Genomic DNA, 25,616 nt, shown 5'->3' with positions numbered 1-25,616 from the left:
AAGATATTTGCAAATGACATATCAGATAAAGGGTTAGTATCCAAAATCTATAAAGAACTTATCAAACTCAGCACCCATAAAAACAAATAATCCAGTGAAGAAATGGGCAAAAGACATGAATAGACACTTCTCCAAAGAAGACATCCAGATGACCAACTGACACATGAAAAAATGCTCAGCATCACACATCATCAGGGAAATACAAATCAAAACCACAATGAGATACCACCTTACACCTGTCAGAATGGCTAACATTAACAACTCAGGCACAACAGATGTTGGCGAGGATGCGGAGAAAGAGGATCTCTTTTGCACTGTTGGTGGGAATGCAAACTGATGCAGCCACTCTGTAAAACAGTATGGAGGTTCCTCAAAAAAAACTAAAAATAGAACTACGCTACAACCCAGCAATTGCACCACTAGGCATTTATCCACCGGATACAAGTGTGCCGTTTCGAAGAGACACATGCACCCCCATGTTCATAGCAGCACTATCAACAATAGCCAAAGTATGGAAAGAGCCCACATGTCCATCAATGGATGAATAGATAAAGAAGATGTGATATATATATATATATATATACAATGGAGTATTACTCGGCAATCAAAAAGAATGAAATCTTGCCATTTGCAACTATGTGGATGGAACTGGAGGGTATTATGCTAAGTGAAATTAGTCAGTTAGAGAAAAACAAAAATCATATGATTTCACTCATATGAGGACTTTAAGAGACAAAACAGATGAACCTAAGGGAAGGGAAACAAAAATAAAAACAGGGAGGGGGACAAAACAGAAGAGACTCATAAATACGGAGAACAAACTGAGGGTTACTGGAAGGGTTGTGGGAGGAGGATGGGCTAAATGGGGAAGGGGCACTAAGAAATCTACTCCTGAAATCATTGTTGCACTATATGCCAACTAATTTGGATGTAAATTTTAAAAATTAAAAAAATAAAATTAAAAAAATAAAAAAATAAAAATAAAATAACAAAAAATTTTTAAATACAGAAAACTTAGGTTACTCTCACACTTGTTAACATAAAGAATTATACTCACACTTATTACCATAAAGAAGTAGTGACATAGCTTTAGAATTTTTTTAATGTTTAATTTTGAGAGAGAGAGAGACAGAGTACGAGCAAGGAAAGGGCAGAGAGAGAGGAAGACACAGAATCCAAAGAAGGCTCCAGGCTCTGAGCTGTCAGCACAGAGCCTGGTGCAGGGCTTGAACTCATGAACCGTGATATCGTGACCTGAGCCAAAGTTGGATGCTTAACCGACTGAGCCCCCAGGTACCCCAAGTGATGTAGCTTTAGAATGTGGGGTTGGCTTAGAAAGTAAGAACCCTTAATATTTTCCATGTTATCAAAATATATGTATTCTAAAATTTATTATGTCGCACTGACCAAGGAGGTCTTTTATAATGGGGCAAAGCCAGATTTTAACTTGAAAGTATAATATAACAACAACCCAAACCATGTATTTGTATGATATTTTTATGTTACAAAGTGCTTTCAATATATGATTTCTCTTATCATCAGAACATTTCTGTAAGGTAGACAGGTATTATCTTCATTTAATTTTTTAAAGAGTTTATTTTTTTATTTATTTCTTTTGAGAGAGAGAAAGAGAGCAGATGGGCAGGGGAGGGGCAGAGAGAGAGGAAGAGAGAGAATCCAAAGTAGGCTCCATGCTGTCAGCCCAGAGCCCAACCTAGGGCTTGATCTCACAAACTGTGAGATCATGACCTGAGCTGAAATGAAGAGTCCAATGCTTAATCAGCTGAGCCACCCAGGTGCCCCACCTTCATTGTAAAGATAGAAAACTTGAACAAATGAAGTTAAGTGACATTATAAAGACTTACAGAAAACTAGCTATAGAACTGAATCTCTCAGCCCATGATGGTTCTCTCCTGACAAGGAGACAGCATGGCGTGTGACATTAAAGCATAGACTCAAATAAATTAAATCTGCAAATGGCACCTCCATAAACAGGATGAGAAGGAAATTACCTCTGTGTGGCACAGAAGAGGAAGGCAAGAATGAACATAGCAGGAAAGTCTATTTTTGAAAAAGTGTGTGGACCTCAGCGTACCTTATTCATCATGACACTAGTGGCATGTTGGGTAAATCATTCAGCAAAATGAGATAGATCAGCTTGACCTGTGTTGTTTCACTTAGAAATGCATTGCTCTGTAATATTTTCATGTCCTACATACATTTGTCTCCTCCACTAGAGTGGAAACTTCATGAAGTTCAGAGGCTAAGACATAATAAGGGTTCTTAAGCACTCTCTACCCAGAAGAAATTAATTGAATGTTTTGATTGGTTAATGGGCAACATATATATTGGTTACAGTGGAGCATAATGGTCATGAGCAGGGGTTCAAGTCCGTAGTTCTGTATCTGAAGCCACGTTCTGTCATGACTAGTTGTGCCACTTGTGGGCAAGTTACTCCACCTCGGTGAGTCACGTTGCCATCTGTAATAAGGGTGACAGTGATACAACTTAACCGTAAGTTTGTAGCGAGGATTAAATTAAGTTAATGCTTGTAAATAAAAACCAATGGGAGGCTGGGTACCTAACATACACTCAATCAATGTTTCACTGCTGCAATATACTGAGGTTTCAAGTTCAGGGACGTGCTGGAGGTACATGCCAGTCTCCATCGATTTGAAGAAAGAACGTTGGGTTGGTTCTCAAAAACAAAGTTAGATGCCGAGGGAAAATTTTTACAATTCACCCAAAATGTGTTTTTAAAACAAACTTTTAATTTATCCCACATGCCATTTGGAATGTAGCAACAGAACAAAGAACAAAAGTCACGGATGCTGTGTGCCTTACCAGCCATACAAACGATTACAAACACAATCAGCCTGCAGACACAAGCTAATGGGGAAAACCGTGTGACATGTCAAGCTTTACAGAGGAGTGAAGAAGACCTGAGATTTGGCTGGTCACAAAGGAGACATTCAAAAGAAGGAATATGTGCAATACTTTTTTGAGTAATTCTCCTTGTTCCTAGAAAGAAACAAATATGTCACAAATGTATTATCTTATCAAAGCCCAGCCCCTTATTTTCCAGTGTGTGTGTGTTCTTAGCTCACGTTTCAATGTACATCTTCAGACCCTAATTGCTCCCCTGCATCCCCCAAAGAAATGCAACGGTAGAAGAACCTTAAAATGAGAAAGAGAAAAACAGAATGCTCATATCTGAAAAGGGAAACGACACATACTGAATGATCTCTATCATACTTAGGGTGATATTTATGAGAGAAAACCAGAGCCAAGGGAGTGAAACGTTTTCTACCCAAGAGCAGCAGAAAAATGAACAATCACAGAGCAATTTGTCGCACAACAATTTGGAAGAGAACTTGATGCCAACATGAGAGAATAAACTACTCCACTGACACTTCTTCTTTTGTGTCTTTAGGATTTATAGGATCAAATTCATGCAACCTGAAAATTTTTGTGAAATAACACTTTGAACCCTGAATTTTCAGTTCTGGGGCGCAAGCAGAGGAATGCCAGCCAAGCTTCTCTCACACAACCTGAGGGACCAGCTCTTTAAAGTCACAGATGTTGACTCAGAGAACATCCTCCGTTTCTCCTCTGCTTCCTTCAGGGTCTGGGTTGAATTCCAACGGCCTGGGAGACTCCGCCATTGGAATCTCATCTCCTCGCCTGGCGTTACCTTCCTTGGTCTCCTCGTGGATCAAGTGTGGCAAGCAGTCCTGCTCCGAGTTACTCCAGACATAGCCGGGTAATGTCACGTGGCTGTCGGGCTGGTGGCCGGCTGTCTTGGTGGCTTTGCCAGAAATGAGCACCATGCGAGCGCTGGCAGCCACCTGCGACTGGCTGCTGGTGCTGTGGGTCAAGGTGGTGAGCACGGAGCCGTATCGGTGGCCGCCGCATGGGGGCGTCCTTTTCCAGTCGATGGAGAGATTCCACCGGCCCCACAACTTCTTCACCTCGGACTGAACCTAAGTCACAGGAAATATTGTGCGTCAGAAACCATCAGGGAGCCTGAAGCCTTGTTAGACGGATATTTGCCCTTCAGCGATAGTAATCGCCGAGTTTCCACTGTGTGCCAGGGAATGATGTACATATTCTCCCTCAACCTCAGAAAACCTCTACATGTTATTACTGGCTCCGAGAGAGGTAAAGGGTCTTGTCCAAGATCAGTATTTTAATATAAGCTGAAATGCAGCCCATAGAAACATCTGACTTGTGGGAGAGGGAACAGAGGATTCTGGGTGGAAGAGGAGGGGGGGTAAATAGTGCCAGCTGTGCCCGAGGAATGGCATGGAAGGTACTCAACTTGAAATGTAATACTGTGACTTTGCACAGGCACACTGAGGGAGGAAAAAATGGGAAAGAAGCCCGTACCACGAAAAACAAGCACTGCAAATGATTTCTTAATAGGGTGGGGCTCTTGCTCCCAATCTTGTGGTTGAGGTTTCAGTTCTCCTGCTATTACCATTTACCAGAAGAGAGCTTAGTTGGAATTTCCATGGAAAGCAGTGGAAACCTGGTAAGCTGATAACAGCATGGCTAATGCTCTCCAGCCAACCCCTCAATGAACTGAAAGTGTCCCGTCACCATCGTGTGGTTTTTAAAATATCAAAATATTCTCATGGACTTGTCCCAAGAAAACTTATTTTTTAGCTTCTTATAGGACTCGAAATTGAATGTAAGTTTATGTATTAACTGGAATATGAAATTCACTGTCCTTCCAAGTAACAATTTACATTCCAACGAGTTGCATGGTGTTTGGGTTTTTGTTTTTGTTTCTGATACCAGGGTTTGCAACTGAATTAACACTGAAAAGTGCTAGAAGAGGAAGACTTTAGCTTATTTCCATTCATTCCTGCTTTCTCAAAATAGTTTATGATCGAAATATCCCCTTTCTCCCTGCTCATTTTTTCCTGTCACTCCTGGGGATCCTGAAGAGATTCAGGCCACACCGTGATGGCCATTCACAAGCTGACTCGGACCTACACCTGTGGGGTGTCCGGGGCTCTTCAAACCTACCTCCCCGTTGCAGTAGCAGTAGATGATAGACACAAAGAAACCCTGGGGAACAAAACAGAACGTTAGCATGCTGACAATTCATGAAGATCACAGCACTGACGTGTCTTGCGTCAAAATATATAAATTGAAAAACTGGGTGGTGGTATGATTCCTTCAGAAAATTATATGAACTACTCTCTCCTGATGTTTCCAAATCTTTAAGTTTATGTTATATTTGTCTGAGATCCTTCCTTGGTGTCAGCTGAACCAAACAAGTAACTGAATAAAACACTGTAAGATCCACAAAGAATTGATTCCCATTTTATTAGCTTCATGTATGTTGTCACTCAAGGATCACAGAATAGCACCTGGTGAGTACGAGGTATTTATACATTGTGAATGCTGGAAACTACAGACATAGGCTATCATATGGCAAAAAGACAAAGAAACTTCTGTGTCACTCATTCAAAAGTATTTATTGAGCCTCTACAGTGCAAACTGCTCAGCATGCCAGGGGTGAACAATTTAATCAAGACAGACAGGGTCCCTCTTCCCTTAGAGCTTACATTCTAGAAGGAAATACAGATGGATAAAACATAAACACCTAGCCACGCTGGAAAATTGTAAGATAATAAGGGCTATGCAGACAAAATGTGAAAGAGAGGAATGGAGAAGGTATATTGAATGGGTAACTCAGTGAAGAGCGCTTTGAAGAGATAGCATTTAAGCTGGTTTGAGCGACAAGAAGAAGCCAGGCCTTGTGAACATTGGGGATGCTGTGGGGAGAGCCCTCCAGACAAAGGCAACGGCAAGTATGAGCCCCTGAGATAGGAATGAGTTTGAGGAACAGAGAGTGTGGAAGCAGGAGCGTGACTCAAACTCAGTGGGTGACAGGGAGCACAGTGTGACGCGAGGTCACAGTCGGGCAGGATCCCTACCACATAGGGCTGTGCACACCAGCAAATGGCATTTGGATGTTATTCTGAGTGCAATGGGAAAACTCTGGGTACTTCGGGTAGATGAGTGACACGATCAAATTTATTTTTAAGATCCTCCAGACTATATACGGAGACTAGATTTAAGACGACCGGAGGTGGCAGCGAGCGAGTGCCCCGGAGGAGGGAGGTGTCCTCAGTAAGCCATGTAAGCGATGACAGTAATCGTATTTTCAAATGAGATAAAACGGGTAGCAGCTACTTCTCCTTTTTTGTCTCCCTTTCCCTTTTTTGCCTCCTCCCTGCCTTCTTTTTCTTTGACTTTCGTTTATTTTCTATACACATACGCAGAAGTCCCTGCTCTGTACGTGTTCCATATTTTACAGCAATATGCTTTCTTGTCTCACTGCCCAGACTTGGTAGGAAGCAGCTCCTGCTGTGGGCAGAGGTTAAAAGCATAGGCTCCAGAGAATAACGCCCTTCCGTGGCCCCCTGGGAGACAGGTGCATGAAAGCCGGAGAGAGGAGCAGAGAAAAAAGTTGCGGGGGGGGGGGGGGGGGTACCACAATGCAAGAGCCGGAGCTGTCTACCTGAAAGGAATTGAAGAAGAGCTCACAGTGCATCCGGACCTCCCAGCCCAGCCCGGCGAAGGAGTGGGGCAGGCACAGGAACACGATGTAGTGCACTCCAAAGACCAGCACCAGGACCAGGGTCGATTTGGCGAGTTTCCTGAAAGAAGCCTTTTTATTAACCAACTTAGAGTGCCGGTCCGTGGAGATGGCTTGCAAAAAAAACCAAGCTTAGGAGAGGCTGACTTTTTCCCCGTCTCTTTAGATCCCGTGGCTTCTGCTAGATATTTTTCCCCCTCCCTCCTCTTCCTGTCACATTTATACTAAATAGAAAAAAGGGAACGATTAATTCAAGCTCGAGAGGGACTGAGAAAGGCATAAGGGAAATAGTACCTTTTTTAAAAGCTAAATTTTTTATACTAAATCAAATTGTTTATTCTCACTTCCCATGATTATTATCCCTTAATTCTCTCTAATCTCATTTCCACTCTCCTGGATTAACAGATATTGTTTTCATAAAGCTATGAAATGCCCTTTGTTGCTGCCCTAAATTTACTTTAACTTCTATGTTTGAGACTTAAACAAGTATTACTTCCATTCATGTTAATTATCTTTATTTTCCACAGACCACATTTTGATTTGTTTTGTTCATTTTAAAATTAACTACTCCCAGGGCATGTGGGTAGCTCAATCAGTTAAGTGTCCAACTCTTAATTTCCGTTTAGGTCATGACCTCACAGCTCAGCTCAAGAGCTCACTCCCTGCCTCAGATTCTATCTCCCTCTCCACCCGTCTCCTGCTTGTGCTCAGTCTCTCTCTCTCTTAAATATAAATAAACACTAAATTTTTTTTAATTAAAATAAAATTAACTACTCCCTAGTTTCTTCATCAGTTGGATCTCCATTAATCATTTCATATTTTCTTATAAGCTGCATATGGCCAATGTTTTTTGCTGTCTGTAAATATTCTACAAATTATCTACAGTTCTAGGTTTTGTGCCTTTATTTTGCAAGCTAAGCAATTTGACTTTATTTCCCTTAACTACTTTTTCATATATATTTTCTTGTGTATCTGGAGGAACCCCAGGTTTCCAGTATGTTGGTTGACTCTAAAATGGCCCCCAGTGATTCCCCACCTAATATTTACATTCTTGTTAATCCCCTTCCTTTGAGTATAGACAGAAACCTAGGACTTGTTTCTAATTGACAGACTACAGGCAAAATGATGGGATGTCACTTCTGTGATTACATTTCATAAGACTGTAACTTTCATCTTAATAGCAAAGCCTCTCCCTTGTTTGGTCCAATGAAGCAAGCAACCATGTTGTGAGCTAGTCTACTGAGTGGCCCATGTGGCAAGGTGGGGTGGCATCAGCCAACAGCCAAGAAAAAACTGAATTCTTTCAATAATCTCATAAACTTGGAAGCGGATTCTTCCCCAGTCCAACCTTAAGATAAGCCTGTAGCCCTGATTGACATCTCAGTTGACCCTTATAAAAGATCCTGAGGGAGGAGGTCCATTGAAACCATGCTCAGATTTCTGACCTACAGAAACGTTAAAATAGCAAGTTTTTTTTTTTTTAAGTCACTTATGTTTGTGGTAATTCATTTGCACAGTAGATAACTAGTACACCCCAGCACATCATTTTCTGGTGTTTGGCTTTGGGGTTTTGGGGGGGAGGGGGTTCTTTTGTACTTTTTATCCAAGAATCTGCCAAATCTGGCTTCTTCTTTCTTTTTTTTTAATTTTTTTAACGTTTATTTATTTTTGAGACAGGGAGAGACAGCATGAACGGGGGAGGGTTGGAGAGAGAGGGAGACACAGAATCTGAAACAGGCTCCAGGCTCTGAGCTGTCAGCACAGAGCCTGACGCGGGGCTCAAACTCATGGACTGCAAGATCATGACCTGAGCCAAAGTCAGATGCTTAACTGACTGAGCTACCCAGGCGCCCCTGGCTTCTTTCTTATTCCTCAAATATTCCCTTATTTGGAAATCATTTATGCCCCAGTAATCTCAAACAATTGTAACCTTCTCCCTTTCTTACTGGTCTTTCCTCCAGCTACTTTTCTTTCTCCCTCCCTCCCTTCCTTCTTTCTTTCCTTCCTTCATTCCTTCCTTCCTTCTTTATTTGTTTACTTATGTATATACTTACCTAGTTTCCTTCTTAGAAATAAACAGTGTGGATAATCAGAGATCACAATTGGCCTAAAACTAAACAGAACTGGATTCAGATTCCAGATTTGCCATTAACTTCCTAAGTGACTGGGATTCGGTTTTCTTTCCTCTAAAATGAGTTACAGAGCCCAGAAGTTTATAAGAGCTATAATAGTCTAAGGCTTTCATAGGGATCATCTTCCAGACACATCCACTTTCCTATCATAACCATCTTATCGGTTCCTGCAGGACCTGGGTGTCCCACAAAATCATATTCAAAAGCCTAACTTAGACATTTAGAGTTGCATATGTGTCCCATCTCATTCTCCTCTGCCTCTTGTATCTCTCAGTAGTGCCTAGACCATCTGCTCCTCTTGTCTCAGAGCCGTCTGCTCTGCCTCAGGCTCACAGTTTCCCCAGTGGCCTATGGGCTTTTCCCTGTGCTGTTCTAGCCCCACACTTCATACTTTGACTCATCTACAGTCTACTTAGTTTGAAAATTCTACCTTAAGTCTGTTTCATTCAAGGCAGCATCCATGGTAAGACCATGGATTTCTCTGACCTAACTAAACCTTTCAACTTTCAGAGGCTCCTTGGGATATGCCTGTCCTCCTGAACCCTGACAAGTGACTAACCTTTTCCATCACTGCATAAATGAGCAACTTCATGACATCGGAGTAACTTCGATGACATCGGAATGTGTCATGAGTAACTTCATGACATCGGAATTCAGTCTAATCAGATAAAGGGGGACAGCACTAACTACATTTGCAGAACTTTACAAGTCTTGTTTAACATGACCCTGAAAAGGAAATTGCATTTCCTCTTTTAAGATGATTGAATAGGGGGCGCCTGGGTGGCTGAATCCATTGAGTGTCCAACTTTGGCTCAGGTCATGATTTCACAGCTCGTGAGTTTGAGCCCTGCGTGGGGCTCTGTGCTGACAGCTCAAAGCCTGGAGCCTGCTTCAGATTCTATGTCTCTCTCTCCCTCTGCCCCTCTCCTGCTCACTCTCTCTCTCTCTCTCAAAATAAATAAACATTAAGTTAAAAAAATATTTTTAAGATGAATGGATAAATCCCCCTGGAGATATTCTCAAACTCAAGCTAACTTTGATTGTTCCTATTGTGTGTGACTAGGAGCCATAAACTAGGTTAAAACAGGAAAGAAAAAGAAGAAAGAAAGAAAGAAGAAAGAAAGAAAGAAAGAAAGAAAGAAAGAAAGAAAGAAAGAAAGAAAGAAAGAAAAAGAAAGAGGAGAGGAGAGGAGAGGAGAGGAGAGGAGAGGAGAGGAGAGGAGAGGAGAGGAGAGGAGAGGAGAGGAGAGGAGAGGAGAGGAGAGGAGAGAGGAAAGAAAGGAGAGGAGAGGAGAGGAGAAGGGAGGCGAAGGGAGGGGAAGGGAAGGGAAGGGGGAAGAAAGAAGTGCAACACATTGTGAAATGAGCACAAATATAAAATTTTAGGGACAGTTTGGTTCAAAGCAGAGCAAGAAACAGTTGTCAAAGACTGCAATTTAGTGGGAATCCTGCTAGCTCAGCCATCTGTTTTTTCTCTTTTTCTATGACTAGACTCTTTTACAACTCTGTAGAGGTAAAAGTTAATTTGTAGCAAACATGATAATTGAATTTATTTTCTATTGCTGTGTAACACATTATCACAAGTTTAGTGACATAAACAATATCCATTTATTCACTCTCAGTTTCTATATGCCTCACGTCCAGGCATGATGTACACAGATCTTCTGCTCAGGGTGTCACAAGGCCAAAATCAAGGTGTCAGCCACCAGGATTGTGTTTTCATCTGGACCTCAGGGCTCTTCTTCAAGTTCATGCATACTGCTAGCAGATCTCAGCTCCTTGAAGTTGTAGGACTGGGAGCTGGCTATTGGCCAGGGATCATTCAGTTCCTACAGGCTGCCCTCAGACTATCCTCAGGTCCTAGCCATATGCCTTCACAATATGTGGGATTACTTCTTCAAAGCCAGCAGGAGGATCTCTCCCCAGGCTGTCACTCACAGGAGTCACTACCCCATCACTTTTGCCTTGTAATGTAACCTAAGCAAGGGAGAAACTGTCCTATCACAGGTCTTGCTCAAGAAGGGGTATGGAGGATGATTATAGAGGTATGTACACCAGGGGGAAGGTAATCTTGGTGGAGCAGGGGAGGGGGTGGGGAAGGTGAAGTATGTATCTTAGAAATTGGCCTACCGTAGTAGTGCAAATAATTCCTGTCCACAGGAATGTAAATTGTGCCCAGTGGAACGTCACTAATTTTAGCCCTGTGGATATTAACAAGTTTTACTAATTTGCATCCATTTGTAAATTCATTTCAGCCTTCATGATTCCCTTTTAAGCGTGTGTAATGTCTTACCAGTTCCTTCATTAATGACTTAAATAAAATCTTTGAAGTGTGTTCATTTATATTTGTATAAAAGTTATGATTACATCCTCTTTGAAAATTTATCCTCCAGTGCCAGGGGTAAGTTGAAGCAGGGGCATGTACCAGGCCGATGGATACATGGGTCATCTGTTCGCTTAAAAGATGGATTTTTGCACTCGCATCAAATCATTCAGCAATCCTGGGCACTGATTTGTTCGGCGTCCATCTGGTCACTCACGCACACTGTACATCTTCACAGCCCGGCTCTCTGAAAAGGCACAGCTGCCTAGTGAGATGATCAGGGATGCACCAACTGAACGTGGCCTTCTGGCTTGCTGAAAACACGGTGGCAGCTCTGCCTCGAAGGGCAAAGCCATGAGAGGAATGTAAAGGAATCGAAGGGTCTGTGGCACTCAGTGTCCTATTTAAAAAATAGATACTCAATTCTTGCAACAGCTCTCTCCCCAGGTGAAAAGTGTTGGAAGATCTCTACTTTCCTTGTCAGAGTCAACTTAGCTTTTTGAAAAAAACTACTATTTCCCTTAAGCCTTTTTCGATCCCTCTTGAGCTTGAATTAATCTTCTCCTTTTATCTATACACCTAACACTTTGTAAGTGCATCTCTACTGGTACTGTCCTCACTTTGTTTAATTAAATTAATCTCTCTCTCTCTCTCTCTTTCTCTCACCACTCACACAAATTTTTTTGCACACAGAAACCATGTCTTCTTATACTTTGAATTCTTGTGTGGCACAAAAAGGGCACTCAGTCAATGAAGCTGTTGCCTATGACGCCCCTGTTACATACTATACTGGCTGCCTCCTTGTATTCTGCCAACCATGTAAGAGCCGTTATCATCCCATAGCCTGATGAGGACAGAGGCTCGGAAAAGCAAAGTATTCGCCTCAAGTCAGACAATGAGTACAGGATTCAGCCTTAAAATCTGCCCTCTTTACTATCATACTGCATAATAGACATTGGTTGAATTTATTCCAAAAATAATAAACAATAAATACGATCTTTGTCTAACATTGAATGGAAAGTCAAATTAGCCAAAACATTCCAATGTTCTTGTCCATTCAATCTTGCATTTCTCATAGCTCATGTTCTTCCACTTCTGGCAATCTTTTCTTACTTTGCAAGGGGATTGAGTTGTAATTTAAAACAAAAAATGCAGGGGTGCCTGGGTTGCTCAGTCAGTTAAGCATCTGACTTCAACTCAGGTCACGATCTCGCGGTCCGTGAGTTTGAGCCCTGCTTCAGGCTCTGCGCTGACAGCTCAGAGCCTGGAGCCCGCTTCAGATTCTGTGTCTCCCTCTGTCTCTGCCCCTCCCCTCTCTCTCTCTCTCATCCTCTCTCTCTCTCTCTCTCTCTCTCTCCCTCCCTCCCTCCCTCCCTCTCTCTCGAAATTAAATGAACATTTAAAATTTTTTTTTAAAAAGCAAAAAATGCATCAGCCTTGCTGTTAAATCTGATATATTATTTAATTTTCTACACACCAGTCTTGTTTTAAAATAACTGATGTGTTGGGGCACCTGGGTGGCGCAGTCGGTTAAGCATCCGACTTCAGCCAGGTCACGATCTCGCGGTCCGGGAGTTCGAGCCCCGCGTCGGGCTCTGGGCTGATGGCTCGGAGCCTGGAGCCTGTTTCCGATTCTGTGTCTCCCTCTCTCTCTGCCCCTCCCCCGTTCATGCTCTGTCTCTCTCTGTCCCAAAAATAAATAAACGTTGAACAAAAAAAAATAAATAAAATAAAAATAAAATAAAATAAAATAAAATAAAATAAAATAAAATAACTGATGTGGTAAAAAAAAAAGAAAGACAGAGCCTTTCCTCACCACATTTTGAACTTTGGACACTAGTAAGAATACGAAGGGTGTTTCAGTTATTAAAAAAAAAATGTATGTGGCTGGAAAATACTTCCCCTGACTACCTGACATTAGTCTAGACTCTGTTCAAATTAATCACTTCAAACTTAAAACACTTCTGGGCCCCAGATTATTTAAAAATTTGTTCTGAATTCTGAATAGATTATTTTAATCCTTGATGAATTTTTCTCTTCCATTGTTTTGAGAACTACTCCCCCATGCATGAACTCAAAATATTGTCTATTCAAACTATGTTTTAAGATAATTCACCCTTTGTTCTCTCCAGAATTTTTTCTCAAGTCTCTTTGGTAACTTTTAACTGAGAGTTCAAGTTCACATCATTTAGAACTATAAAAATAAGGAGCTTTTATTCAGAACTAGAGAAATAAGCAGCTTTCAAAAACCTTTGTACTTTTCCACTTTATGGAGAAAATTGAAGAGCTATTTACATTTTCCACTGTTCTGTCATCCCCTGGCCTTTGTCTTCATCAGTGGGATGTGACAGGAGACAGGCTATATTAGTATGGCAAAGGTCCTTCACTGTAAACTCTTAGGCACAATTTATATTATAATAATACCGCTTGCAGCACATTAAAAATAATTGGAGCCTGCAGCTACTGGTTTGTTCAGTGTGTGTCTTATCCCAGACTCCAGTCTATACCCGTCATCTTTTCTGCCTGACAGTGAAAGTTGCCTACACAGTAGAGGGAAATAATTCAACAAAGGGCTTCGAGAACAGTTGTGACACTGAACCAAAATACTGACTATGGTTTCTTCCTTTCTGTGTCTCAGACAGCATTTCCTAACAGTCCAAGACAGAAAGAAGTGGTTATTACTTTGGGATTATAAAGATCAATCCACATCCACCTGACCACTGGATGTGTGTACAGTTGGATAGAGGCTGTTATTATTCGAGACTCCCAAAATTGTCATTGGGAAAAGTGGGAATACCCTTAAGATAGCTTGATAATGATCATAAACATTCAATTTGCCCTTTTCTTCATGAAAGACTGAATAATGTGTCTTGCTCAGTGTATTTGAACGTTCTTAAAAATTTATATTTGGTAGGGGCCAGTTTGATGGACAGATTGGAAACAATACAGCAAACCCACCTTCTTGATATTTTCAGTTATGACATATTATTTTAAGAACACAGAGGGGCCCCTGGGTGGCTCAGTCGGTTAAGTATCCGACTTCAGCTCAGGTCATGATCTCACGGATGGTGGGTTCGAGCCCTGTGTTGGGCTTTGTGCTGACAGCTCAGAGCCTGGAGCCTGCTTCAGATTCTATCTCCTTCTCTCTCTGCCCTTCCCCCACTTGCTCTCTCTCTCTCTCTCTCTCTCTCTCTCTCTCAAAAATAAATAAACATTAAAAAAAAAAAGAACACAGATAAAATTGTCTGCTAAGATCATCAACAAGAGATTTTCTGGGTAGTCACATTGTTTATGGGAAAATCCCAATCTGCTAAGAACAGATTAAAAAAATTATACTTAATACTTAAAATGTAAGCACATTAGGAAGGTTCTGGATTACTTAGATTTTCCTAAAATATATCTATGCATTTCTGATAAATGGCATAACTAAACCAAGTGAAAATTCATATTCACAAATTTATCTCTCAGAGACATTTCAGATCAATCAATACCTGTTCTTTACGCTAAATAGTAACCAAAATATTTCCTCTGGTAGATGCCTGTCCTGGAATTACCTGTATTGCTTTTTTGTGTCATGCCCAACTGCATTGGTCTCCCAGATTTTGGTAGCCAGAACTCTAACCGTATTCAGAAACAGAATAAAATTGAGCTGAAAGAGAAGGTAATATTACAAAGAGTTATTAACTTAGCCATCAAGATGTTTATAAAAAGTTATACAAATTGAACTTCTTTGTATTCAAAAACCATAAATTACCCATTCCATATATGTGAAAGAGGGACTCTGAGATAAGATACTGGACAGCTAGTGATTCTTGAGTTGCCCTCATGAAAACACAGAGATAAAAAGTTGCAACAGCACTGGAAACTAAAAATGCCAGAGGATGATCTGCCAGAATCCATAGGGAATTTCCAAACCCAAGTTCAGATGAAGTCCTGTGGCAGACTGGCAGGATAAAGGATAATAGTTATACAAATGTAACTACCTGCCCTTTTTGAAATGAGTTCCCAGCTTCTGTATATATCTTAGGGAGAGGAATAATAGAGTTGTTTGGGGGACGCTGTCCTTCTTATGACATATGAAAAGTATTGAGTGAAGTGTATAGGTTTAAAAAAAAAAAGCAAATGATGTGGGGCATGGATGAAATAGATAAAAGGGATTAAGAGCACACTTATGTTGATGAGCACTGAGTAATGTACATAATTGTTAAACTATTAAGTTGTACGCCTAAAACTAACACTGTATGTTATGTACACTTCAATTAAAACAATATTTTATTTTTTCAACTTTTTTTTTATTTTATTTTTGGGACAGAGAGAGACAGAGCATGAACGGGGGAGGGGCAGAGAGAGAGGGAGACACAGAATCGGAAACAGGCTCCAGGCTCCGAGCCATCAGCCCAGAGCCCGACGCGGGGCTCGAACTCCCGGACCGCGAGATCGTGACCTGGCTGAAGTCGGACGCTTAACCGACTGCGCCACCCAGGCGCCCCTAAAACAATATTTTAAAAACACTTCTCAGGCACACACAAAACAAGATGCTGTCTAAGAATAGGCCCCCACTGGAGGCAGTTAGATTGAATTTGAAATATTACAGGTGTGAGAACTCCAGAGACAATCAAGTTCTGGTTTTAAAAATGTTGGGGAGGTGGTGGTAGGATAAGCCCTTTGATGTCTGTGGGCCACAAGAATCAGAAAAGAGATCCAAAATGAAGAAAAAGAAAAGATCTCCAGGTCTAGGGTCATAGGGAAGTAGAAGCCTGAGGCCCTGGAGATGCCTGCAGTCCAGAAAGTGTCACTACTTAGGAATAACGGTAATGTGGGTTGCCAAGAGTGGGCTTGTGTTAGCGGCAGATGAACAGCAGGAAGAGAGGACCGATCAAGTTCTGGATCTTGGAAAATAAAACTTGTCTTGCCGAGTTTTCAACCATTTCTGGAATTCGAAGAATTGGGGTTGTGGGGTGATTCATGTGCCCCTCTCCTGGGTCCAGCTGATCGTCTCCATCAGCCCTCAGCCCCCTGCCACCTTCTTTGCCATCCTACCTACTGACTATGCTCTCACCTCTCACTGATTGCACACTTCTTACAAGAACTAGGGGCTGAGACTTGAGCCCCATACCCTGGAGGAAGGACACAGGTGCACTGTGAGCTGGTGGAAGAATAAGGATTTTTCAGGCCAGTAAGAGCTGCCATTTATTGAACACCTGAGTTTAAATGCTCACAGGAATATGGGACAAGCATAGGTCCCTTTATTACGGATGAAGAAACTCCAGCCCAAGGAGATCAACTGATTTGACCTAAGCTACCCAGCTATCAGGGGAATCTGACCCAGGTCTGTGTGGGTCTATACTGTGAATTCTTAACCACTATCTTATACCTTCTCTTCAGGATAAAAAAAAATGCAAAACATGAGAGCTGAGGACCTCCATTCATCCTCACCCACCGCAACACCTGGCTCCAGATGTAAAATCATTTTCTTTTTTTTTTTTAATGTTTGTTTATTTTTGAGACAGAGAGAGAGAGAGAGAGAGAGAGCATGCATGAGCAGGGGAGGGGTAGAGAGAGGGGGACAGAGACTCCCAAGCAGGCTCTGTGCTGACAGCAGCAAGCCTGATGGGGGGCTCCAACTCCAGAACAGTGAGATCATGACCTGAGCCAAAGTCAGATGCTCAACCGACTGAGCCACGCCTGTGCCTAAGACACAAAATCTTTTTCAATAAGAGGGTGAGAGCTGCTCACAGATGTCACATGAGTGCTACTTTGTGAACAGCCACTCATGTCAGGCCTCATTAATTCTACTCTCCCTATGACTACAGCCCCGGGCAATACAGTGCAGCTGGGAGTCAAACTGGTGAGAAGCGATGCTGTGTAATTACCCTTAAAGGACGAAGTGGTAGGAACTAAAGCTGGCATAGCTATGGAAGCAATGCCAACTGGGGACTATCACTTGTCATTTCCCATTCCTGGAAAAGGAAAAATTGTAGATGGCTTCAGGCAGGCCAACCTTAAACTCCATCCATATTAAAAAGCTCACGACCAGGAATTGGCCAGCGGACCACACTAAATAAATACTGAAAACTCCGAAGAATTTGACTACAGAAAATACACACTTCCGATACATCACTTTAATAACTAAGATGATGCATTTAAGGACAAGGAAGTGGATTATGGAAAGAATTAAGAAAAACTAAGATTGAGTGAAACGTGCTGCCTTAAAAGATCAACTAACGAAATATACCGATACCTGCGACAATAGTTGGGTGAAATTCCAAATAATTACTCTGAATAATTTAGGGAAGTATAGAATAAAGGGTAATTAGAAACTAAGTTATTGACCACTTAAGTGTATTACGCGAAGTGACTCAGTCTTCACAGGAGATAGGCATATTATTGCCCCATTTTACAGATGAGGAATCTGAGTAACAGTTTACACAAATTATTCCCAGTCACACAGCCAGCACGTGGCAGAGGCCTCCTGAGGCCCTTGCCGCCTGGACGCAATAGCATGCACTCAACCACTGCACCGTACTGTCCATAAAATAGAGTTGAGTTACCATGGAGACAGAAACTTAAAGAGCAGGATGGATTAAGAAAAGATTGTAAAGAATCTAAACTATAATCAAGTTTGGGGAGCCTGGATGGCTCCGTCGGTTAAGCATCTGACTTCTGCTCAGGTCATGATCTTACGGTTCATGAGCTCGAGCCCCGCGTCGGGCTCTGTGCTGACAGCTCAGAGCCTGGAGCCTGTTTCAGATTCTGTGTGTGCGTGTCTCTCTCTCTCTCTCTCTCTCTCTCTCTCAGCCCCTCCCCCACTCATCCCTGACTCTGTGTGTGTGTGTCTCAAAAACTAAATAAACATTAAAAAAAATTTTTAATAAATTAATTAATTAAATAAAATAAGATATAATCAAGTCTTAAAATCAGTATTCGAAACAGCAAACAGCAGATCTAACAAAGCAGGAGAACACATCCAGCAATGTGGAAGACCACTGAAGACGCTTCCCACACGGGAGGTAAAGAACAGAGAGAACCACCCACACGATGAGGGGAGAGGTGCCTGTGTGGACGACAGGGAATTGCAAGTTATCATGTAGGTTTATTTCTCCTTCTGCAGAAAAGATAATGATAAATTGAACAAACCAATAAAAATATGAGGGAGAAGTCCCTGCGCCAAAGGAAGATCTGAGCCTGTAGACGGAAAAATGATGTTATACATAAGCGGGGCAAATGGAATGATAAAAGAAGGAGACCAAGAAGATGCGTCCTGGTGAGATTCTTCAATTTGATTTTAGAAGATGAAGACACGATTCTAAGAGAAAATTAGAGAGTCCTCGCATCTCTCATGTAAACCTCTTGTAAAATTTTGCTTAAAGGTCTACTTCAGGCAAAGCACAGATAAAACAAAGAAAAAACCAAAACCGAGAAGGTGAATAAAATGACCCCCTCGTCAGCATTAAAACCAGTCACATATAGAATCAATTTTATGCAAATGTGGTTTTTAAATAATGCAAATGTAAACATTAGATTCTCTCTCAATTAAAAATTTAAAGATGGATTCAAAGTGAAGCACAGATGAATTGAAACAAAGAACTCAAAACTTCAGCCTGGAAACCTCTGGCCCCGCAGGCTATCTCTGAGACTTTGTTCCCAGAGCCCTCTTGGCACGGATCCTTCTCTCACTCCCTCTGCTCCCCCTCCCTCACGAGGGTAGCTCATTTTCCTAGGCTTCAGGCTGAATGTCAGCTTTCCTCTGAAGCTGTTCCAACCTCACCCCAGCACTTGTCACGTTTAAATGTTTGCCTCACCCACTCTGCTTAAGCTTCAGGAGGAACTGGTGTCTGTCGCCCCACCGTATCACGGCCATTGCCTCACCCAGCACCCGCAATGTTCTCGGTGTTTAATCGGGACTTGTTAAATGAGGGAATGAATAATTGCGTGAGATATGCCCTCTCCAAGCCCTAGTTATATTCTGGGAAATCAGCATATCCCCCTTTCATGTAGAGTGTTCACTTCTACGTGTCTATCATAAAAGACATGCTCAGAGAAAGAAGTCAGAATTTATGTATAGGAAAGCCCACTGTTGTAAAACCTCTATCAACCCATCTCTGGGCCCCTGCAATTTTCATCTCTGCCTTTGGACACATGCGGGGGAGGGGTGCTTTCTCCTGGTCCCGATTGTCCCTGCCAGGGGGCGCTGCTCAACTGACGCACACTTCCGCACTTCCGTTCTCCCCTTCACTCTCTCCAGCCCTGAAGGAGACAAACCTAAGTATTTAATGAGCAAATGTGGGAAGAATATGGACTTTGTTTGACCTGGCCCATCCTTCTTTGCCTTGGGAGCTTGCCACGAGCACACTTGCCCTGCAGCATCTCCAGGGTTAGGAGTCTGCCCCTTAGCCTCCTGTGTGAATGTAGGTCCTCCTGTCTCCAGGGGCGGTGGCCCCCTTGGTCAGGATGGATTACATCCACCAACTAAACCTTTACCACTTCTTCCAGGCCATGCTGCCCTGCGTGCCCTCTTCTTCCTTCAATTGATGTTCTGGAAGGCCCAGCACCAAAACAACGCTCCGTCTCTGCTGTCGACCAGGAAGTATTCCTCTCAGAGTTTGATGTTATACAGAAGAATTTTTTCTTAATCATCCTCAAATCAACAGCATGTTGCAGGTGAATAACAAATTGTTATATTGGCAGATGTTTATTTTCATAACAAAAAAAATGAATGTTTTCTAATGTTTTCTGATGTTCTCTTAAACATGGTTTTAACACTTGTGAATAAAACAAAGCCAACAACAGTGCTATAATTTTAGATTGTGTGATTCCAAAATACAGTGGTTCATCCTAAATTTATACTAAAGTCTGATGATCTCTAAAATTCGATTCTCTCGATATGACTTCTTCAAGTTAGAACCTATAAATGCTTATTCTCTATAAACTCCTATGTTCTCTTAAATTCAGTTTGCTTTATATATAGCGTAGAACTTCTGATCACATTTACTCCCAGATTTTACTCCCAGATACACAAAATTCCAATTAAGAGAATCTCTGCTATTCCAGTATCCAAAGCCAGAATTAAGTGAGGGATCCAACCTATATTTAAAATTCTTGGCAAATAATTTCTGATAGCGTATATGGAGCACATCTAATTACATAAAACCCTGCCACATGCAATGCAAGTTTGAAAAACAAATATTTTATCCAAAGTTAATATATAAAAACTATAAATATTGCCTTAAAAATTGAAAGACCTTTTTCCCATAAATTCAAGAAACAATCTTGACACGTTTTGGAGTGCAAGTGACAAGAACATGGTCAAAACCGTGCTTAGTCTTATTTTGTCACACTATCTGTGACCTTTATCTGTGTGGACTCTAGTTACCTTCTCTGGAAATGAAAAGGTTACAGGAAATGCAGAGGTTCTGTAATTACACAGCACTTTGCTTGGTGCTCTCATGTCACTTCTTGCCTCTTGCCAGTTCCCCAGGGCATCTACTTCGCACACAGTTTTATTTTTTCAACAAATATTTATTGAGTGGCCACTCTGCACCAGGAAACCTGCTAGGCACTAGAAATATAGAAGTTTAGGGAAAATATGGTTCTTGATCACATAATCCTTGTAGCTTAGAGGGCAAGATGGACGCTCAACAATTAGGAGCTTCATACATTGTGATGATCTTGAGAAGGAAAAAAACCTCACCTTGCTCTGTGGGTTATGACAGGTGTGACCTAATTTAGACTGGAGGCATCAAGGAGGCCACAATGAAGAAGTGGCATTTAAAGTGAGGAATGGAAGAAAGCACAACCCCACCTTCCAGGGGTACAGAACAGAATGTGGGAAAGCCCTGAGGAGGCAGAGGTGGACAAGTTCAAGGATCTGAAAGGAAAACAATGTGGCTGAGGTACTACATGTAAATGGTGCAGGCACGAGTGACCGGGGGCTTCTCTAGACTATCAGGAACGTTAGATTTTATTATACGTGCAAGGAGCTCATTGGGTAGAGACAGTGGGCCTGAAGTTAGAATCCCCACTTACTAGCCACTTACTCCATCACTTACTAGCTGTGTGACCTCGGGCAGTTTCCTCTTCTAGAAGATTAGATAAATCTATGTAAATAAAGCACTTAAAACAGTGCCCACTGCAAGGTAAGCACTGTGCAGTGTTTGCTGTTATTTGTCATGCTTCCCAGCTTCAGGACACTGAGGAGCTGAGAGGAGGGAGCCTTGTCACTCAGAACACGAGGATGAGGTTCAGGCACACCTCTTTCCTTACAGACTGGTTCTACAGTGAAATGAGAGGATCTTAAAGGGAACTGTGATAACTGAACTGTAACACTAAAACAAAATGGTCGCTCAAAGAACACAAAGCTTCTCTTGAATCTTCTCTGATTCATGAGAATAAATGGGTGTGGTGATATTGGAAAAACATTTAAGAATTCTTGCTTTGGAGCTGTCATAATTTTAGTTCGAGAATATGAAAGTGGCTTCCCCCTAAGTTTTCTTCAAAATGCATTGAGTGTACCATCATTTCTAGCTCTCTTTCCCCAATGGGGGATCTTCTAAGACCCTCCATAATCACCTAACTTTACTGTTTTACTTTTCAGTTTAGAAACTTCAGCAAATAAACTTCTCATCCATGTTGACAATGTAACTAAGATCTGCAAACAAACAAACACAAAAACACAAAGCTTTGGCTAAAAAATCAATGGTTTTGGGGGTGCCTGGGTGGCTCAGTTGGTTAAGCATCCCACTTTGTCCCAGTCGGTTAAGCGTTCCCAGATCAGGTCATGATCTCACAGTTTGTGAGTTGGAGCCCCTGGTCAGGCTCTGTGCTGACAGCCTGGAGCCTGCTTTGGATTCTGCATCTCCCTCTGTCTCTGCCCCTCCCCTGCTTGTGCGCTCTCTCTCTCTTTCTCTCTCTAAAATATAAATAAACATTAAAAAAATTTTAAATCAACGGTTTCAATGGAAGACGTCCTATGATTTACTTTTCTCCACTGTCCTCTGCTTCAGTTATTAATTTTGCAAGGATCTCTTAGACTTTTCACAGGTCTTTTCTTCCCAGCAAATGAAAACTCACACTTGATGTTCTTAAACTCACCTACATTTTCATATAATGTTTAATTATCTCTTATTTCACAATTCTAGTACAAAGCACTGAAGACACTAAAAGTAAGAAGACCCCTTAAAAAGAGGATGGTAAGTGATGGATGAGCGAACCCAGTAGAGGAGGAACAAGGAGGAAAGAAAATGAAAGGTGGAGAAGCACAGATGAGGATAGAGTATTAGAGGATAAAAGGGAAATCAGAGTGGTAAACACCAGACCCTACCTCATAAAGTGAATTTGTATCTTTAACTTCATTCATGTTCCCGCAGGGATATAGTTTATCACCAAATGGTTTGATGGGGTGGTTTATCCCCAGACTAAGAAAGCAGCCCTTCATTAAAATTAAAATTAAATGATAAGAGTTTATAAATGTAAGTCGTTCATTCATTTACCCACAGTTCGTTTATAGCTTCTCCTATGACATAGAATCTGTTCTACTTTGTTAATATGCTGTTTTCTCAAGGATACAAACCGGCTTCTCTAAAAGTGTTCTACATTTTATTTCCCCTATAAGCACTTACACCAATGGGCTTTTGAAATGAAGAGTCCTTTTCAATCTTTTCTATTTTTCTTTCTGCATTTTTCCTATGAAATAAACAAGCTTTTCTCTGAGTCTGGATAAATACTACAAAACCTCAGTCCCATTAATAGCTGTCCCTCTGTATCCAGTGTGGCAACATAATGACAAACTGGGTGATGCATTGTGCTACAGAAAACAAAATGAGAAAAGTAAGAAACTGGAGAACAAAGAAAGACCAAAAAAAGAAAATCATTAAGAATTAGACTCCGACATTACTTTCAAATGATTTAACAGTTAATATGGGAACATAAGTCATTGTATTAAGATGTTTACAATCTTGAATTAACACAAGAAACATGAGATGGTATAATTTCTTCATCAAACCACAGAGAAGCGATAAAGCCTTCAAGGGAAGTCAAGAGTAAACATTTTGGTGAGTTTTGTCAGACACAAAGAAGTGTAACTTTGTTTTCTTTCACAACACAGATATAATACACCCGTGAAATATTATAGGCAGATAAGGTCCATGCAATACACATTGCCTACTCCAGTCTTTTTCTATTACATATCAGACAGGATTCTGTGGAATATGTCTCCACATAGCATCCTCTTAACTACTGGAAGACATTATGCCAAGGAAGAGGTTTAGTCAATGCTTTATAATGAAGCGTCCTATCATTTTTCTTTCTCCCAGTAATTCCTCTGTTCTCCCACTATTTGCCCTCTCCTCCTGACCTACTTACTACCAGGTGATCAGAACAGTAAAGTGGAGCTATAATATAACAGATGTAAAGAAAGAAGAGTTTTAGGACCTTCCAACTCCTTGAACATGTAAATGGTCACAGATATCTTGAAGCCCTGGAATTTAACCATGTGCTAGCTGATTAAAGCAAGGTCTGTGCTCTCTGCATAGATCTCAGCATCAGCCACAAGTACTGGTATGATCCTAGCCCAGACTCTCCCAACAGCTATTGCTGTAATGTGCGAGTCTCCTAAACCTTTGTAGAAGAAAGAGACAGACACACTCTCTCTCAGTTTTAGCAGCAACTTAATTATGCATCCTATTCCTTTCTTTCTACTACACAGGCTTTTTACACTCACCCCGATAGCTGCTAAGATTGGAGCTTGATAAATCCACTTGATGTTTCCAGCACTAAGTTCCCAGCATCTGAGATATGAAAAGAATTTTCATGAATAAATTGACAAGCAAATAGGCAGTGAGAACCAAGTAGCATTTTAAGTTTTACTGAACATTCCTGTCCCAAGCCTTTTTTTAAATGTTTTTTTATTTTTGAGAGGGAGAGACAGAATGCAAGCAGGGGAAGGGCAGAGAGAGAGGGAGACACAAATCTGAAGCAGGCTCCAGGCCCTGAGCTATCAGCATAGAGCCTGATGTGGGGCTTGAACTCACCAACTGTGAGATCATGACCTGAGCCAAAGTTGGATGTTTAACCAACTGAGCCACCCAGGTGCACCCCCCCTGCCCCCGTCCCAAGCTTTTGATTGAAAGATAAGTAGACACACACACACACACACACACACACACACACACACACACATCTCATTAAATACCCAAACTAGTGAAAAAATGTGTAATGGGTCTTGGTTTCCATACGATGAACTGTGGACCATTATAAATATTGTTTAATTTTATATCAACAAGAGTCAAGACCACAGTTCCAGAGCCACAAAAAATTATTGTCTTCTAAATGTGGTACACCTGATACTTCATTTTCTTATCACTGGAATGAGAAAGTCTTCTCACTTCCAAAAGTTCCAGCAATTCTGTAACTCCACATGCTGTAGAATACTGACAATAATGTGAATCATTCTTATCCATCGAAATGCAATAAAAAGCTGACAGTGGGTGGCTCAATCAGTTAAGCATCCAACTTTGGCTCACGTTACCGGCTCTCGCAGTTTGTGAGTCCGAGTCCCAAGTTGGGCTCTGTGCTGACAGCTCAGAGCCTGGAGCCTGCTTTGAATTCTGTGTCTCCCTCTCTCTCTGTCTCTCCCCTGCTCATGCTCTTTCTCTCTCAAAAATAAACATTAAAAAAAAAAACTGACAATAATGCAAATGATCCTTGTTGACAGATATGCATTAGAAAACTAGAAGCAAGTGATTTTTATACATAGAAATGAAAACTAGTTGTGTTTGGTGGAATATGATTGATTATTGCCTTATGAAGACTGAATTTTTGCATGTATTTATAAATTTATTTCAGTGTTCATTTTGCTAAATATAAGCGTGTGATTCCTATATTTCTTCTTTGAACCAGTTACAGCATCTTACTGGTTCCCTCGTTAATTAGTGAGTTGAAAGATCTTTGACAATGCTCATTATACATTAGCATAAAATCCATGATTTTATCTTTGACTGTAAAAAGCTTGTTTTTAGCAGTACTTAATAAAAACACTATATGATTTACCTATTTGTTATGTTTATCTTCTGCTCAACTGCCATCCCAACTAGAATTTAGTTTCTACATGAACAGGGAACGTTTTTCTTATTTTCTGATGTAGTGTAAGTGCCTATAATAATATGGAGCATGTAGGTAGTTGACAAATATTTTTTGGATTGAATTGAATTGAAAGTAAGTTCACTCAGTCTCACCCAGGCTGGTTTGGGATTGGGTGAAATTGGAATAAATGGAACAGTGTTGAGAAAAACTAATTCTGCTTGAAACTTTAATGTAGCACTTTAAACAGTTTTTATACATTAAAGATACATGACTCAAAGCTTCTTTCTTGGGTTCTTTCTCCTTAGGCAACACCTAGCATCAATTGTAGGGACAATAAATGAAATTATTTAAAAAATATTAGGGATATAAGGATAATTTTTTAATTCTAGATGATAAACTTATCAAAAAGTTACTTTTAAATTAATGAATAAGTTATGGATAATACAAAGCAATTTCAACTACCCCT

General features: G+C 41.1%; 1 protein-coding gene across 8 annotated transcripts in view; it reads right to left on the bottom strand.

The window, feature by feature from the left end:
• Window positions 1-2,753: 2,753 nt before the first annotated feature.
• PTH2R (parathyroid hormone 2 receptor) overlaps window positions 2,754-25,616 on the bottom strand; it is a 128,912-nt gene continuing 106,049 nt past the window's right edge. For all 8 annotated transcript variants that reach the window (XM_045034412.1, XM_045034410.1, XM_003991086.6 and 5 more), the window contains 5 exons: window positions 23,790-23,856; window positions 14,626-14,720; window positions 6,539-6,677; window positions 5,035-5,076; window positions 2,754-3,983 (listed from right to left, as the gene is read on the bottom strand). In XM_045034412.1, coding sequence (XP_044890347.1) covers window positions 3,588-3,983; window positions 5,035-5,076; window positions 6,539-6,677; window positions 14,626-14,720; window positions 23,790-23,856 — 739 coding nt within the window. In that variant the 3' untranslated portion in view covers window positions 2,754-3,587. The remainder of the gene's footprint in view (window positions 3,984-5,034; window positions 5,077-6,538; window positions 6,678-14,625; window positions 14,721-23,789; window positions 23,857-25,616) is intronic.

This window comes from Felis catus, chromosome C1 (assembly GCF_018350175.1).
Source record: "Felis catus isolate Fca126 chromosome C1, F.catus_Fca126_mat1.0, whole genome shotgun sequence".
Classification (NCBI taxonomy): Eukaryota; Metazoa; Chordata; class Mammalia; order Carnivora; family Felidae; genus Felis; species Felis catus.
Note: the sequence above shows the minus strand (reverse complement) of the source record. Positions and strands in the feature narration are given on the sequence as shown.